At 42.6% G+C, this 18760-nt stretch overlaps 1 protein-coding gene across 21 annotated transcripts in view; it reads left to right on the forward strand.

Moving 5' to 3' along the window:
* The window catches only part of nrxn3a (neurexin 3a), a 426603-nt gene that overhangs the window by 127064 nt on the left and 280779 nt on the right, over positions 1-18760 (forward strand). For all 21 annotated transcript variants that reach the window (XR_004210558.1, XR_004210560.1, XR_004210563.1 and 18 more), the window contains exon 11: positions 16104-16307. Coding sequence is in view for 14 of the 21 variants with exons in the window: in XM_031828538.1 (XP_031684398.1) it covers positions 16104-16307 (204 nt within the window). In the remaining 7 variants the exon portion in view is untranslated. The remainder of the gene's footprint in view (positions 1-16103; positions 16308-18760) is intronic.

The following is an 18760-nucleotide window of genomic DNA, read 5'->3' on the forward strand; positions in this document are numbered from 1 at the left end:
CGATATGTGATAAGTGAAGAGGTAATCCCTGTCCTCCTCTATTCCTCCTCTATCCCCCCCTCTCTCTCTCCTTTTTTTTTAGCATCTACAGTAATTCAGTGTCAAGGTTATTTTCTGATGTATTACATGGACCTATTATCAGGCAACGATAATAGTGTGCGTGTGCGTGTGTGTGTGTGTGTGTGTGTGTGTGAGAGAGAGAGCGATCATGTGGGTATGTCAATATGGGTGTGACTGGGGGTGTTGTGTATTGTTATTTGTGGCTCCAAAGATTCCCACACAGCTGAAGTGTGTGTAGGACACAAACAGGGCAGTCTCTTCATTGTAGAGTGGGTAAAATACTGCTTCGTCAATGTGTATCGACCCTGTAAAAGGAAATGGACCTGCCCAAGAGAGAGAGAAACATGCCACACATAAATCTGGGTCTGTGACGCACACAGACACGCACGCACGCACACACATGCATGAACGCACATGCAGACACATTGACAAGCTTCCTTTACCAGTTTAGGGCCATAATAGACCTAGCAACCTTGGCATGTTTGTTTTAATACTGGTTGGATACAGGTTTATTTCTGGGGGCTGAAGACGTATACAGGTTTATTTCTGGTGGCTGAAGAAGTCTTGTGCAGTGTTATTCCAGTCTCCCTAATCCTGCCTTTGTTGTGTGTGTGTGTGTGTGTGTGTGTGTGTGTGTGTGTGTGTGTGTGTGTGTGTGTGTGTGTGTGTGTGTGTGTGTGTGTGTGTGTGTGTGTGTGTGTGTGTGTGTGTGTGTGTGTGTGTGTGTGTGTGTGTTTCGGAGCCAGTCCTCCAGTTCGTTACATAAACACCACAAATTCCTCTGTGTTGCCCGGGGAACGGGAGCGTGTGGGGGAGGATGCGCCTCTCTCCATCCCTCCCTTCATCCCCTAAACATCTCCCTTCATGCCCTCTAAATGTCTTCTTCCCATTCCTTTATCCAGTCTTTTATCATCTCCTCTGCCCATTCCAGTGTCTTCACTGCTCTTTCTTCTCTGTTTCCATCTCCTCATCCCTCTCTCTCCACCTCTCTTCCTCTCCCTCTCCAGGGTTCGACAGAAACACTCCTCCCCTCTTTCAGTTGGTGGCACCAGCACATGATAATAATGTCTCATAATGTCTCATCATTCCATACATAACCAGGCAAATAATGACTAGCCAACATTAGCATGCCCTTGTGTTTTTACACTGAGCTTGATAGATTTACCGTAACAGCAAAGAAAAGAGACTGTTAAACATAAAGTGCAGACATGGATTTATTGCAGATTTCAAATTGCCATGTGTTTTTTTTCTGCAAAATCCTCTAGAGGGCAGAATTAGAAAAATAACTATACTTGATACCAAAACGACAGCATGATTTCCCTGTTTTTTTTCCTTCAGGTTTTGTCTGTCAAAATCACAAATTGTCATAGAAAAACAACAAAAATGTAATGTCTATGCCAACAACAAAGCTTAAACCACATTAGGGGGCCATTTCTTAGATCTGGAAAAAATCGGAGTAATTTAAATTATTTTTTTGTGTAGTTACCCTTTAATTCAGATGAACACCAGCCAGACTAGTGTTTAGCTTGCAGTGTTTCTGTAGTGTAGAGCACTTGTGAGGGAGTTATCAAAACAAATGGCCTCTTGATTTATGCAAATAATCATGATTCCCCCAGAGAAGACATGGCGCCGCCAGAGATGGTCACCTCGCTTTGCGTTCATTAGGAAACTATGCAGTATTTTGTTTTGATCATATCACCTCCAGCCTACCTGACACCCCAGACCCACTCCAATTTGCTTACCGCCCCAAAGGTCCACTGACGATGCAATCTCCATCACACTGCACACTGCCTTATCCCTTCTGAACAAGAGGAATATCTATGTAAGAATGCTGTTCATTGACTACAACTCAAAATTTAACACCATAGTACCCTCCAAACCCGTCATTAAGCTCGAGACCCTGGGTCTCGACCCCGCCCTGTGCAACTGGGCCCTGGACTATCTGACGGGCCGCCCCCAGGTGGTGAGGGTAGGAAACAACAATCTCCACCCCGCTGATCCTCAACACTGGGGCCCTACAAGGGTGCATTCTCACCCCTCACTGTTCACCAATGACAGCGTGGCCATGCACGCCTCCAACTCAATCATCAAGTTTGCAGACGACACTACAGTGGTAGGCTTGATTACCAACAACGACGAGACGGCCTACAGGGAGGAGGTGAGGGCCCTCGGCGTGTGGTGTCAGGAAAATAACCTCACACTCAACGTCAACAAAACAAAGGATATGATCATGGACTTCAGGAAACAGCAGAGGGAACACCCCCCTATCCACATCGACGGGACAGTGGTAGAGAAGGGGGAAAGTTTCATGGCGTACACATCACTGACAAACTGAAATGGTCCACCCACACAGACAGTGTGGTGAAGAAGGCGCAACAGCGCTTCTTCAACCTCAGGAGGCTGAAGAAATTTGGCTTGTCCCCAAAAACACTCACAAACTTTTACAGATGCACAATCGAGAGCATCCTGTCGGGCTGTATCACCGCCTGGTACGGCAACTGCTCCGCCCACAACCGTAAGGCTCTCCAGAAAGTAATGAGGTCTGCCCAACGCATCACCGGGGGCAAACTACCTGCCCTCCAGGACACCTACACCACACAATGTCACAGGAAGGCAAAAAAGATCAAGGACAACATCCAGAAGGTAAGGTCAGTACAGGTGCATCAAAGCTAGAACCAAAAGACTGAAAAACAGCTTCTATCTCAAGGCCATCAGACTGTTAAACAGCCATCACTAACATTGAGTCGCTGCTGCCAACATATTGAATCAAGTCTTTAGCCTCTTTAATAATAAAAAATTGGATGTAATAAATGTATCACTAGTCACTTCAAACAATGCCACTTTATATAAAGTTTACATACCCTACATTACTCATCTCATATGTATATACTGTACTCTATACCATCTACTGCATCTTGCCTATGCCGCCCAGCCTTCGCTCATCCATTTATTTAAATGTACATATTCTTATTAATTCCTTTACACTTGTGTGTATAAGGTAGTTGTTGTGAAATTGTTAGATTACTTGTTAGATATTACTGCACGGTCAGAACTAGAAGCACAAGCATGTCGCTACACTCGCATTAACATCTGCTAAACATGTGTATGTGACCAATAAAATTTGATTTGAGATAGGCATAGGCTACTTTGAAGTTACCATTTAATTGCCTTTCCATCTACCCGAAAACGTAAAACATTGCTAATGGCGATCACAAGGTGATAGACATATAGGCCTTACGTGAACCGCACACAGTAGGGCTCGACATTAGTACATTTGCAAGTAGTAGATTACACAGGGCCAGTGCCATCCAACTGAAAGCTACTGGCCCAAATGAGTAAAATACGTTCCCGTCAGATTTGACGGGAAAGCCAATGATGCGTGCATAATTTCAATAACAGGTGATTTTATCTTTCATTTGCGGCCTGAGCAAGTAGCCTATACAGGATATAGACATTGGCAAGTCAAATGCAAGTACTTTCAGGGACTTTTTCAAGTACTTAATTGTCATTTTCAAGGACTTAAATGTTATGTTTAATTGTTGTAATGGCCTGTAAGGGGGGGAACGTGTGCATTACCACTTTAAGAATAATGGATTTGTTTACAGAACTACGTAATGAGATTTATGCATTGACATTCACATAATTTTTCACATTTACATGATTTCATTAAAATATGTCAGAATAATGTGTGGTGTTGCCTGACTAAATAAACATCATGCTCCTGACACAAATTCAGTCCGTCGATTTAGTAGCTAGTCAGTCTCGCCATTTGAGATGTCGAAGAGTTGTTAATGGATTTTTGTATCATGTGTTCAAACGAGACAAAGAGCAGAAACAGGGTTCCTTTGTAATGGAACGCATTGTATGGAAAACCAAGATGAAGGCAAAATTCGATGTTATAACCGCTCATGATTTTACACAACAAGCACAGCAGATTCTCGTAACACCCTTCAATTGAAACTACCGGTAACAAACGAAGGCGGCTACATCGCTCATAAAAACTGATTAGAAATTAAATCACAGAATCATTATATTGGAGCAGTAGAACTTCTAAATCGGCTACCATAACTTCAATTACTTTTCAAAGACCAAATAGCCTAGAGGAAACGTCTGATTTTCAAGGTAGCTTATTCCACGATGCCTGAATTGCGCATTGCAAATATTCAACCAAGACTTGGAATGTTTTAAATACCTGGTTTGCGTACCCATTCTCGCCGTTGTATGTACTGGTAGATACCATAATTTGGAACATATTCCCTACGGTTTTCCCAACCCTACCGCTTTCGGTCTTCGGAAAAACTGCTCCATGCAACAACCAGTTGTTTGAGAGCTGCGCTCTCTCTCTGCCCAGCATATTATCTATAAACTACAGGCCTGTGTGTGCTAAATAATCATTAAGATTAAAAATAGCATTATTTCTTAAGTAATAATACAAGCCGAGTGGCATAGACCACCACAGCCATGATACAATGCCGTAACACATGGCCTCAGGTGTATTATTGCTTTTATACAACGGGCTACCAGCATAAAAAAGGTAGATTATTTCCAAAACGATCCATTTTTAAACAAAACATGACGCTACATTCACTAACACTGGTTGTCAAGTGACATTTTAGGCGTTCTCTGGTCGTTAGGTATTTTTGTATTGACTGCCATGTAAAGCAAAACTACCCAAACGCTGGTTGATAGTTCCAGAACCTTGGTTTCTAGGGACGCTGTCCATGTTTTTGAAAACAGCGCACGTCTGGTTTATGCATAGTGAAATTGAATGTCGTTTCGAAACGTTGTATGGTTCAGAATAGAAACCACAATGACCATTTTTCCCCCGGATGGTCACAGCATCAACAGCTTTTTAATTTGTGATACACATTGAACCGCACATTTCATTCCAGTGTGCAATTAGTGAAGTAGCTGTCTAACGCCGGGGTCTCAAGCACAGCTGGGCGCCATTTCTCAGGAACAAATGTTGTCGCACGCAGCTGTTAGAATGTTAACCCATCTCCTCCTGTTTTCCGTGGACGGCTTCCAATAGCTCCTAAGAGAGCTTTCAGCCCTGCGCCCGCTCACACTCATTATCTCTCTAGCCTCCAGACCTGCATCGGAGAGCTGCTGGATGGTCGTCATCCGGATGCAGTGGTTGGTATACCTACGGCATGTGCCAGCCTCATAGAGCGCGAGCGAGCGGGCGATTAATAAAGATAATACGACAACGATTCTATTCATGTTTATTCTATTCATATACTATATAGCAGCCTTGCTATTTGAACAAAATGTTATACATTGCACTGACGGGGCAGCATTGATAAAAGGGTTTTGAGTTCCATTGGCTCCATGGTATACCACACATTGTCATCATCAGAGAGCTTTCCTCTGGGATGAAGATAAAAGACTGGGGCATGTTCGGGTAACCCGTTTAAAAAAAAAAAAAAAAAATCCACTGGCCCATGCAGGCCACTTACAGGGACGATATGATCGACTGGCCCGGAGGGTTTCCTAAACCTCACCCTTTATGTCGAGCCCTGACACACACAGACAGGGGCATTCCCATGCAGTTGTTGCCTCTTCAAAAAGTTTGTTTATTTTTGCTTAATTGCACATTACTGTTTGAGCTGACTGTTTTTTCTTGTGTATCCCCAGGACAGAGTAGCTACATCTGGTAAGACAAGGGACAGGGCTGTGTGTCTATTTGTCAATAACTGCTGTTTACGTGTTAAAAGTCTCGAAGGCATTGCTCGCCTGAGGTAGAGTACCTCATTATAAGCTATAGTTCCACAATATCTACCAAGAGAGTTCTCATCTATATTATGTGTAGCCATCTATATACCACCACAAACCGATGCTGGCACTAAGACTGGACTCAAGAAGCTGTATAAGGCCATAAGCATTAAAGAAAATGCTCCTCCAGAAGCGGCGCTCCTAGTGGCCGGGGACTTTTAATGCAGGCAAACTTAAATCCGTTTTACCTCATTTCTACCAGCATGTCAAATTCTAGACCACCTTTACACCACACACAGAGAAGCATACAACGCTCTCCCCACCCTCCATTTGGCAAATCTGACCTTAACTCTACCCTCCTGATTCCTGCTTACAAGCAAACTCTAAAACAGGAAGTACCAGTGACTCTACAAAGGGAGACCCAGCCGTGAGCTGCCCAGTGACGCGAGCCTACCCGATGAGCTAAATGCATTTCATGCTCGCAACGAGGCAAGCAAAACTGAAGCATGCATGAGAGCACCAGGTGTTCCAGACGACTGTCTGATCACACTCTCCGTAGCCGATGTGAGCAAACAGGTCAACATTCACAAGGATGCGGGGCCATGGATTACCAGGGCGTGTACTCAGAGCATGCACGGACCAACTGGCAAATGTCATCACTGGCATTTTCAATCTCTCCCTGACCGAGTCTGTAATACCCACATGTTTCAAGCAGACAACAATAGTCCCTGTGCCCAAGAATGCAAAGGTAACCTGCCTAAATGACTACCACCCTGTAGCACTCATGTCGGTAGCCATGAAGTGCTTTGAAAGGCTGGTCATGGCTCACATCAACACCATCATCCCGGAAACCCTAGACACACTCCAATTCGCATACCACCCCAACAGATCTACAGATGACGCAATCTCAATCACACGCCATACTGTCCTTTCCCACCTGAACAAAATGAACACCTCTGTGAGAATGCTGTTCATTGACTACATCCCCACCGAGCTAAAGACTTGAGCTGCCGCTTTCAAGGAGCTGGACACTAATCTGGACTCTTTCAACATCATAGTGCCCACATAGCTCATCACTAAGCCAAGGACCCTGAGACTAAACATCTCCCTCTTCAACTGGACTTCCTGACGGGCCGCCCCCAGGTGGTAAGGTTAGGCAACATAACATCTGTCACACTGATCTCCAACACCGGTTCCCCTTAGGGGTGTGTGCTTAGTCCCCTCCTGTACTCCCTGTTCACCCACGACTGCATGGCCAAGCACGACTCCAACACCATCACTAAGTTTGCTGATGACACAACAGTCTATGCTGGGACAGCCTATAGTGAGGAGGTCAAAGACCTATCAGTTTATTTAGAGTCCAACAACCTCTCCCTCAATGTGAGCAAGACAAAGGAGATGATCGTGGACTACAGGAAAAGGAGGACTGAACAGGCCCCCATTTACATCAACGGGGCTGAAGTGGAGCGGGTCAAGAGTTTCAAGTTCGTAGGTGTCCACATCACCAACAAACTATCATGGTCCAAATACACCAAGACAGTCGTGAAGAGGGCACGACAACACCCTTTCCCCCTCAGGAGAATGAAACAATTAGGCATGGGTCCCCAGATCCTCAGAAAGTTCTACAGCTGCACCATCGAGTGCATCTTGACTGGTTGCATCACCGCCTAGTATGGCAACTGCTCAGTATCTGACCGTAAGGCATTACAGAGGGTAGTGCATATGGCCCAAAACATCACTGGGGCCAAGCTTCCAGCCATTCAGGACCTATATACCAGGCAGTGTCAGGGGAAGGCCCCAAAAATGTCAAAGACCCCCAGTCACCCAAGTCATAGACTGTTCTCTCTGCTACCGCAATGCTCCTTAACAGCTTCTACCACCAAGCTATAAGACTGCTGAACAATTAATAAAATGGCCATCTGGACTATTTACATTGACCCCCCCCCATTTGTTTTTACAACGCTGCTACTCGCTGCATAGTCACTTTACCCCTACCTACATTTAACCCCGCACATTCACTCAGTACTAGTGCCCCCTGTATATAGCCTCGTTATTGTTATGTAATTCTACTTGTAAGTAAGGTCTACACCTGTAGTATTCGGTGCATGTGACAAATAAAATTAGAATTTGAAATTTCAAAGTGTTTAAGGTTAAGTTTAGGCATTACCTCCAAATGTGTAAGGTTAGGGTTAAGTTTAGGCATTAACTCTGAATTCTTAAGGCTAGTTACTAACTCCTGTCTTGTGTACTTGCTTCTTCGGGGTCGGTGTCCCTTCCACGGGACGGTTGAGCTAGCGTAGGCTAATGCGATTAGCATGAGGTTGTAAGTAAACAAGAACATTTCCCAGGACATAGACATATCTGATATTGGCAGAAAGCTTAAATTCTTGTTCATCTAACTGCACTGTCCAATTTACAGTAGCTATTACAGTGAAATAATACCATGCTATTGTTTGAGGAGAGTGCACAATTTTGAACATAAAAAGTTATTAATAAACAAATTAGGCATATTTGGGCAGTCTTGATACAACATTTTGAACAGAAATGCCATGGTTCATTGGACCAGTCTAAAACTTTGCACCTGGGCTGGAATAATACTGGAATAATACATTATGGCCTTTCTCTTGCATTTCAAAGATGATGGAACAAAGAAAATACAAAAGAACAGTTGTTTTTTTCTTTGTATTATCTTTTACCAGATCTATTGTGTGTTATTCTCCTACATTCACATTTCCACAAACTTCAAAGTGTTTCCTTTCAAATGGTACCAAGAATATGCATATCCTTGCTTCAGGGCCTGACACCCAAATCTAACTGCCTTGTATATGTCATATCAGGCGAAAAAAAATGGGAGGATCCTTAAAAACTGCTCCAGCTCCTTCAAGTAGAATGGGTTCCGCTGGCGTACAGCAATCTTTAAGTCATACCACATATTCTCAATTGGATTGTGGTCTGGGCTTTGACTAGGCCATTCCAAGACATTTAAATGTTTCCCCTTAAACCACTCGAGTGAAGCTTTAGCAGTATGCTTAGGGCCATTGTCCTGCTGAAAGGTGAACCTTCGTCCAAGTCTCAAATCTCTGGAAGACTGAAACAGGTTTCCCTCAAGAATTACCTTGTATTTAGTGCCATCCATCATTCCTTCAATTCGGACCAGTTTCCCAGTCCCTGCCGATGAAAAGAATCCCCACAGCATAATGCTGCCACCACCATGTTTGACTGGGATAAGGTTCTCGGTGTGATGAGAGGTGTTGGGTTTGCGCCAGCCATAACGTTTTCCTTGATGGTAAAAAAGCTAAATCTTATCTCATCTGACCAAAGTACCTTCTTCCATATGTTTGTGGAGTCTCCCACGTGCTTTTTGGCGAACACCAAACGTGTTTGCTTATTTATTTTCTTTAATTAAGCAATGGCTTTTTTTCTGGCCACTTTTCCATAAAGCCCCGCTCAGTGGAGTGTACGGCTTAAAGTGGTCCTACGGACAGATACTCTAATCTTCGCTGTGGAGCTTTGCAGCTCCTTCAGGGTTATCTTTGGTCTCTTTGTTGCCTCTCTGATTAATGCCCTCCTTGCCTGGTCTGTGGGTTTTGGTGGGGGGCCCTCTCTTGGCAGGTTTGTTGGGGTGCCATATTCTTTCCATTTTTTAAATCATGGATTTAAGTAGTGCTCTGTGGGATGTTTAAAGTTTCAAATATTTTTTTATAACCCAACCCTGATCTGTACTACTCCACAACTTTGCCCCTGCCCTGTTTGGAGAGCTCCTTGGGCTTCATGGTGCCGCTTGCTTGGTGGTGAAGCAGACTCTGGGGCCTTTCAGAACAGGTGTATATATTCTGAGATCATGTGACAGATCATATGACACTTAAATAAAGTCCACCTGTGTACAATCTAACAAATCATGTGACTTCTGTAGGTAATTGCACCAGATCCTATTTAGGGACTTCATAGCAAAGGGGGTGAATACATATGCACGCACCACTTTTCCATTTTTAATTTTTATAATTTGTTTTTAAACATGTTATTTTTTTCATTTCACTTCACCAATTTGGACTATTTTGTGTATGTCCATTACATGAAATCCAAATAAAAATCCATTTAAATGACAGGTTCTAATGCAACAAAAGAGGAAAAATGCCAAGGGGGATAAATACTTTTGCAAGGCACTGTACATGTGGACGTGGGTGGCAGATGGGAATAATCATCTGCCTCTGGTTCCAAAGGTTACAGTACATGTCTGAATCCGGTGATAGAAAGTAGTTTTAGATATTTGTATTTTAAGCCGACCCCAAACCTCAATCCTTCAAGAATGCCAAAAATCCCAGTGGCTAGATGTGCCCAATACTTTCGCAAGCCACTGTACTACTGAAAAGCTACTCAATTACACTAACGAGAGTAGTTGAGTACAGTATTACATATTAAATAGTATTCAATATTACACATGTATACATATATACTTAATGCTACAATAGGACTTTCTTCCCTCGTCAATGCTTGGGCTGGCAGTCTTCTTTCCAACTCGCTACGCTGGTGGTGGGAGAAACACTCTCAGGACCATGTTATCTTTAGTATCTGAGGGACAAGAACATAAAGGTTTTACATTACAGACAAAATAGATAAACGTGGATGAACATTTGAGACAACTTTCATTTCAATATGTAGCTACCTGCACTCAGTGCACTGGTGGTGGGCAAATTACTCTCAGGGCCATGCAGCCTCTAGTATCTGAGGGACAAAGACATAACATTAACACAGTTTAAGTGTAGAGTCAAAATGGATAACTTTAGCCTAACTTGGATGAACAATTGAGACATTCCTTTATGTCATAGAAACTATTAGGCTAGAAAACATAGCTACAGTTTCTGAACCACAATAAAAGTATGAGTTATAAGCTTGCCAACTAGCTACAAACAGGGAATAAGCCTAGCTTAGTCAAATCTGGTCTAGCTAGCCAAACCGGGTGAGAAACCTAGTTTGAGCTAGCAAGCTAAGCTAAGTTATCTAGTTAGCTAGCTACCTGACGTGAAAGTCATTGCACCACACAGTAAAGTTAACGTTAGGCTTACAGAAAATGAGCATTCTAGCTACAGGCATTGATATAGCTAGCTAGCTAGCAAAACTTCAACAAAAACATTACATTTTTGCAAACACACACAGCACAGGAAAATAGTTTGCTAGCTAGCATGCATGCGGTTGTTGAGATATTGCCTCACATGCTGGTCACAAACAGGAGCTATTATTCTGAAACCAATTGAATCACTCTACAAACAAACACAAGATTTTAGATTTTAAAAAAAAGTTACCACCATTGTCATATAATTTACATACATATTTTATTTAGTCTGGATTGTTTTAAGCAGAATGTAGATGCAAGCCTTGTTTTAAAGATCCTGAATGGTCTTACCCCTCCACCCCTATGCCGGCATACCAAGCTCAAGTTAAGCAGCTCCAGGAAAATAGGGCAGTAACTAGAGGGGATTGTGTTGTCCCTCTTCAACACAGTGAATCCAGTCAATCTGCCTTCTCTGTTAGAGCTACAATATACTGGAATGCAATGCCCATGGACTTGAGAAGCTGCACTGATTATTGTACATTTCAAATTAAATTGAAAACATGGCTCAAATCTATCCAACTCTGTATACGAGTTATCTGTGGTTCCTCATATGTAAGACGGCAGTTGATGATGGTGTAGTTAGAATGATATATTATTGGATGTAATGTATTTGTATTTTGTATTGTTTTAGTGAGTATAGTAGCTGTGTAAAGGCCATTACCTACCCTGAAACTACGGGTGAAACTGAGCTTTTGGCTAACTCTGGCACATTTACGTGGATGTTGCATTACAGTAATATTGATATTGATTAATGTGCATTGTCCCCTATAAATAAATAACCAAGCATTAACAACCCTCTTTTTAAAGCAAACTACCCAACTAAGTGACCCAATGCCTGCAACCTAGCAAATGGGTCATCCAAACCACCCAGCATGTTTTAGTGGACCTACAAACCATGACTAGATTGATAGTAGTTTTAAACTTTCTCTGGATGCATGAACATCTCTCTTACTTTTATTTGCTTCTCTATCTCACTCACTCACTCACTCACTCACCCACTCACTCACTCACCCACTCACTCACTCACTCACTCACTCACTCACTTCTCACTCATTCTCTGACTTTTCTCTCCCGCTTCAGACTGCAGTGTAGCGTATTGTGACTGTGGACTCTGCTGCAGCCATGTGGTTGTTTGTGAGAACCACAGTCTCTCTCCACCGCACAGCTGAGAGACTCAGAGGACATTTTGAGGGCATGTAACGTCTCTACGCATTATGGGTCCATTTATCATATTTGGTTCTCTGTGGGCGCTGCGCCACAAATAATCACCACTGGTTGACGTCAACTGAGGGGGATACAATGATACAATGACTGAGAGAATGTTTATCGCGATATCGTGGTGAGAATGTTTATCATGGTAGAAGACTTCAAATCAGACTCTGATTCCAAGGCAATTGAATATGGATGAATGCAGTTCCATTTCATAAAAACAATTAGTGAGACATTTGTCTCTTATGACTGCCTCTGCAGTGGTTTGGAACTATGTCTGTTCTCTAAATGTGTCTTATTTATTGCTGTGTGTGTGTGGGGGGGGGGTTTGTTCTTATTTCATCTCCGTTAATTCACTGGCGGGCACTCAGGACTGGGGCCTTGAAATAGCTGAGGCGTTTCTCTGTTGCTTGGAAAAGCTGACACTAAGGGAAGGCGCTCCAGCTAGATTCCCTTAGAGGTTAGACTAGAGGAGAACAGTTACAGGCACTGTATAGTCTGTGTGTGTGTTTATGTGCGCACACATGTGCGTATGTGTATATGCGTGTGCGTGTGTTCCTGTGCGTGCGTGCGTGTGTTTGTTTTGCTAGATAAATGTTAGATGAGCACACCTGTTAGATCAACCTCATGCTACTCCTCGGCTGTATTCACATCTGCTAGTAGATTGCAGCAAAACTCTTCCCTTTTCAAGTGAAATCCTCCAATCTTTCATCCTAATGGCACCTTCTCTTTCCTGTGTAATTTGTGTGGTAATTATGCAAAGTGGAGCTGACTTTAAAATCAGTCAGCCTTCCCCTCCTTCTCATCTTCTTCATCAGCAATTACAATGAGCTGCGCCGAGTTACTGATTCACTTTCACACTCTCAGACGAACACACGCATATGCACACACACACACACACACACACTGGCGTGCATATACACACAGGCGTGCATGCAAGCGCCAATGCACAAGTACACACAATCGCGCGCAGATACACACTCACAGGCACACACAGGCTTACACAGTTTGTGTGTACATTTGTGCAGGTGCGTATGTGTGGAATTGAAAAATGAAGTGTGGTTCAGCAGAGCTGAAGGGGACATCTGAGATTCACTCAGCTGTTTGCTTCACTATCAGGAGGGGGAGGGGGAGGAGGAACATGGTGAAATCACAGTTGGTATGCTTTTGTCAATGTCAAAAACTCTACACACATCTCACACCCACCTCCATTTCAAACCAAGCAAGGATAAAGAGTGTAATAAAGAATCAAACCAAGGACAAAGGTAATAGAGAATCAAAGCAGTATAAGTACCCTGGCTGAGCCAGGGGAAACAAGTGTTTACCATGTCCTGTTGAGGTGTCAAAGCAAGGACAAGGAACCCAATGCAGTGGACAAGCACAACTCAGACAAGGAAACAGAGGTGTTCTGTGTCCTCAGCAAGTGTCATAACAAACAGAGCACAGTGAAAGGTGTGGATACTCCTGTCCTATTCTCCGTGGTTATAGAAGATCAAACTGGGATGGTTTACGTGCTAGTACACTCTGTTCAAAGCTTTTGTCACTGCACGCACACTCACATGCACACACACACACACAAGCGGTCAACAGGACAGTGTAGTCAGTGGGAACAGTGGAGTGCAGTCGTCATGGCGTCAGTGCCATGCCTTTGTCATTGGGAGATAGCAGCTCTTTATCTGTTGGGGACTGACAGTATAATGAACATTGATTGGCTCTTAATGCATGCCAAGCTTTTTCATTACTGGAGAGCACGGTGGAGGCAGTGTCCTTTAAACAGAGCAGGTCATCTGAATACATATCTCGGAGAGGCTGACTCACAATGACACGCTCACAAAACACACAAACACATACAGTACCAGTCAAATGTTCATACACACCTAATCATTCGACTTGAAAGTCACCCAATCACATCCTCAGATCCATTCTCCAACTTCCTGATTAAGTATTCCATCCTGGTCTACCTCATCATCGATAGGTCAGATGGAATGTCAATTAAAGCTCTTTGTTGATTAAAGTGCCCAAATTCCTGGCGGTAGGGCAGCTTTGTCACCTCATTACTGGCGTTAATGAACACTTTCAGTCAGCCGCGGGATTGGATACGCTTTGTGTTCATGATGTTTATTATGGTTCATTTAATGGGACTATAATATTCAGGATGTAACATGGACAGTAACTGTGAACAGAGAAAAGCAGAATAACAAAACATTATGGTAGCTACAGTAGAATATTGTAGTCGAAGAGTTTCCGTTGTCCATGCTCTCCAATCACATCCTCTCCCTACACTACATCCTTTCCTTCATATTAAATAGATGTTTTAACCATTTGATTATGCCAAGATTAGGGCCCCTTTTCACAAATAATCTCAGTCGGGGGTGCTGATCCAGGATCAGGCCCTTCCCTTTTATTTATTATGTTTTAAAAGGCTAAACTGATCCTAGATCAGCACTCCTATTCTGAGATGCTTTCTGAATACCGGCCTAGTTGTGATAAATTAAAAGATTAAATTGAAGGGACTAATCCCTGAGTATTGTTTGTGGCTTGCCAGCGGAAGACAACCTGCCACCACGTCTATGTGAACACACTATAGTGACATGTCTGTCTGTCTGTCCCTCAGGGGTCTGTCGCTCTGTCAGTTAGTATCAGCCTGACAGTCACTTACTGGGATATTAAACCTTCCTGATCTCTCTTCACACCTCACACTCAACCATAGACATTCTGTCTGGAGGTGTTCCATCTCTCTCTCTCTCTCTCTCTCCCAACTCCATTGTGTTACTTCTCTCTCTCTTTCTCTCTCACTGTCTTTATCACCCTCTCTTTCTCACTATCCACCTTACTTCTTTCCTTCTCTCTCCGTTTCACTACCTCTTCCTCCATCTTTCACCCACTCTTATCCCCTCTTTCTCTATCTCTTCCCCTCTCTCTTCCTGGTTCTGGCTTCATTGTACCCAGAGGTGTTCCCCCTGTCCTCGTCCAGCCTATACCTGTTATGCTGGGTATATATTAGGCCTTGGCAGAAGCTTGGAGGGGAGGAGGGAGATAAGCATCTAATCGTACATAATAGCATATTGATTGGGATGTAATTGCAGAGTTTGTCAGCAATTTCTTTGCTACTGCGTCAAAGGAGGGTGTGTGTGTGTTTTCCGGATGGAGTCTTCACAGCTGTGAGGACTAAAAGAGTGTTTGTGTCTACTGGCTGGATGCCGGGAAGCAAGAAATGAAGAGAGAAATGGAGAGAAAGAGAGAGAGAGGAGGAGAGCGAGCAGAGTAGGCTTGTAATATCAGTGGATACAGATTCCAGCAGATGTAGGGTAGCACAGTCTGTCTCCTTTTGTTTCCCCCTCGTGTTCTTCCTCTCTGCTTTAAACCCGGCTCTGCCAGAGTAGCTATTTCATGGCCGATTTAACGCATTTTCATACAACGCTCTCCCCCTCTCATCTCTACTGTGAGACAGGAGCGGGCTGTGAGGTATAAGAGTGTATGTGTGTGTTCCATCTTGAACCCTTCCCTTGTACCTCAGCCATCATCTGTGTGTAAACGAATACAGTTGGATACGCTATAGGGGAGTCCACAGCATGCTGTAGATACAGTATGTATTTAACATTTGTTATGGCAGATAAATGTGTGTGAGAGTGAAAAAAATACAGAGGCTCACCTGAAGAGAGCAGTGATGGGAAACCAGCAACTGACAATAGCATGGGGAGCATGTGTGTGTGTGTGTGTGTGTGTGTGTGTGTGTGTCTGTGTGTAAGCATGCACGTGTGCTGAAAATGAAGTTATGATGTAAATTTCTCCACCTAAACAAGATGTGTGACAGCAGATGTTGTGACTAACAAATGTATGTCTCTCTCTCTCTCTCTCTCTCTCTTTCTCTCTCTCTCTCTCTCTCTCTCTCTCTCTCTCTCTGTGTCTCTCGTGCTCTGTGTTTCTCTCTCTCTCTCTCTCTCTCTCTCTCTCTCTCTCTGTGTCTCTCTCTTTCTCTTTCTCCCCTCTTCCATCTCCCCCCTGGCAGAGGCATCCATCTTGAGTTATGACGGCAGTATGTACATGAAGGTGGTGATGCCCCAGGTGATGCACACAGAGGCTGAGGACGTGTCTCTACGTTTCATGTCCCAGCGGGCCTACGGCCTGCTCATGGCCACCACCTCACGGGACTCGGCCGACACGCTGCGTCTAGAGCTGGACGGGGGCCGGGTCAAGCTCACGGTCAACCTAGGTATCGTATGACATTACAGACTACGCCACGTGTTAAAAAATGTGGCACTCTCTTTCTCTCTTCGTTCAATGTCTCTATCCCTCCATCATTATTATTTAACTTTTTTATTTAAACTCGTAGTTTGGTTTGGTTCTTAGAGTAAAGGATCGCAATAATGTAAGGAGTAATGATTCAAAAAATATATTTATACTTTTATTTGCATGGACTTTATTGTGATATGTGTCATTAGATATAGATTGATTAACACTCTTTATAGAAATTACTATACTTTTTAACTAGACTTTTGGGGCTTTATTTAAGCTATTTCATTCTGAAAGTTCTTGTCATTGATAAATATGCTGTCTGGCCCATCTTTTGAACAGATAAACCATAGCCATTGTCATTTTGAGACAGTCACAGCACCAGTAGATATAATTAATTATAAAGTATATCTTAAATGTTCATTTAAAGTCTGAATTGTGCACTATTTTTGAATATCACACTATGGCTGATTTGCACACTATTGTTATTATAGTATAGTATATCAAATATATCTTTATAAGCATTGTGCAGTGCTGTGACTTTCTAAGAGGTGACTTACTCCAACTGATTCTCAGTTCATCATCTACAGGAAATTGAGAAAGAAAAAAATCTCAACTTTACATTTTCAACTAACATCATCTTCTTGTCTTCAAGTTGAGAATTCTTGGCTTTTGATTTTGGGTTTGTTCTCCTTCTATTTGTTTATGGTGTACACATACTATATACGCTCTCGATGTACATCTAGCTATCAACTCCATTTTCCCATCATGCTTTGTCAAAAGATGGTATTCACCCCTTCAAAGGCCTTAAGCCTGCGGCCCGTCAGGCGAACAGCCCGAGAACAGAGCCCAGCCAAACCTGCAGCTGGCTGCCCCCCAGGCAACCTTCCTTCTCTCTTTTTTTTTTACAAACACACCACTGTGTTGCAAAAAGGAAAGAAGCACTAGTATACATAACCTATATTTACACACTATTTGTCTTTAACGTTGATTAAAGCTTTAAAAAAGCTGGATATTTGTCATAATAGTTTGTAGTGTGCTTCGTTGTTATAGTACCCACAGTAGCAATTGATAGACTATATTTTGCACACTAAATATTACTTTAGTCATCAAAAGTATTTTATTAAGAAGAAACTGCATTGCAACTACAAAAATTGGCTACACAAAACTACCCTACACAATTCACTTTTTGTATCAAATACAATATCAATAACAAGCATCACATATCCACATTTAAGTGTTAAAGAGATACATATCCTTGATATGTTTATCTAAACCCATATTTTACATTGTTTCATAGAAACAACCTACATTGTATATAATATTTACGCATTTTAGAAGATGTTTTTTATCCAAAGTGACTTACTGTCATGCGTGCATACATTTTACGTATGGGTGACCCCAGTGGGAATCGAACCCACACCCCTTGTAAGCGCCATGCTCTACCAATTGAGCAACACAGTCTCTGTGCTGTACTGTTAGATATGAGGGTCTTATGCCTCTGCATGGTGCTGGTGCTGATTGGATCGCGGCTGTTCGCTCCCACTTTTCTGTTGCGGTTGACGACACATGAACCCACCAGCCACATGGTGACCAACCCAGAATGTCCCTTGCAGGATCCCATAGGCCGACTCAAAATGGCCGTCACAAAAACCTGTAGGCCTATAACAAGGTAGGAATTTGTTGTCAGCGAAGGAACTAGTCAATTATCTTTCACTAGTCCATTCGCTTTTTTAAATTGAAAATCTTGGAAATATTGCTCCAAAATAATAAGTGTTGTAACACTTTTTTAAATATTTAAGTTATTCAACTGTCAAGTAGAATAGCATTGCACTGTTTCAAAGATCTGTGGCTCCAATATGAATAGCTAACACCACCTTCTTGCTAATATCAGATATATGATTTTAATTGCCTGTTTAGTCAACAAGTTGGTGTGAAGGCTTCGGAGCTGGAGACTTTGTGTTTAAAATCAAAATGAAAACTATTCCAAAATGGAAGTCTATGCTGGGTTGGAGAATCTATGTGGTTGGTAAAATAAAAGCGGCCATTTTTAAAATGTTGACAGCCAGTGTCCTTGTTATGCAGCTTTAAATAAATTACGTTTGCCCATATGTGTATAATCTAAGTGTTATAGTGGTGGTCACAAAACTAAGTTAATTTCATAACTTAAACAAGTGCTGCAAAAGCGCTATGTACATTTTACCATACAACACCCAACTAATCCCCATGTCAGCCATAACTATTTTATATGGACCAAAGATTTGACATTTGTGAATATATTCATTCTACCTCATACTTATTGCTACATTACCAGTTATTACAATCATATTGCAATTGCAGTCACACTTGTAGAATTCAAGCCAGCCATTTGTAATCTAAGCTAACAGTCTAGCACCTGAAAGTCTATATAGGATCCCCCACCTCCCCCCTACA

Source organism: Oncorhynchus kisutch, linkage group LG7, assembly GCF_002021735.2.
Source record: "Oncorhynchus kisutch isolate 150728-3 linkage group LG7, Okis_V2, whole genome shotgun sequence".
NCBI classification, from domain to species: domain Eukaryota; kingdom Metazoa; phylum Chordata; class Actinopteri; order Salmoniformes; family Salmonidae; genus Oncorhynchus; species Oncorhynchus kisutch.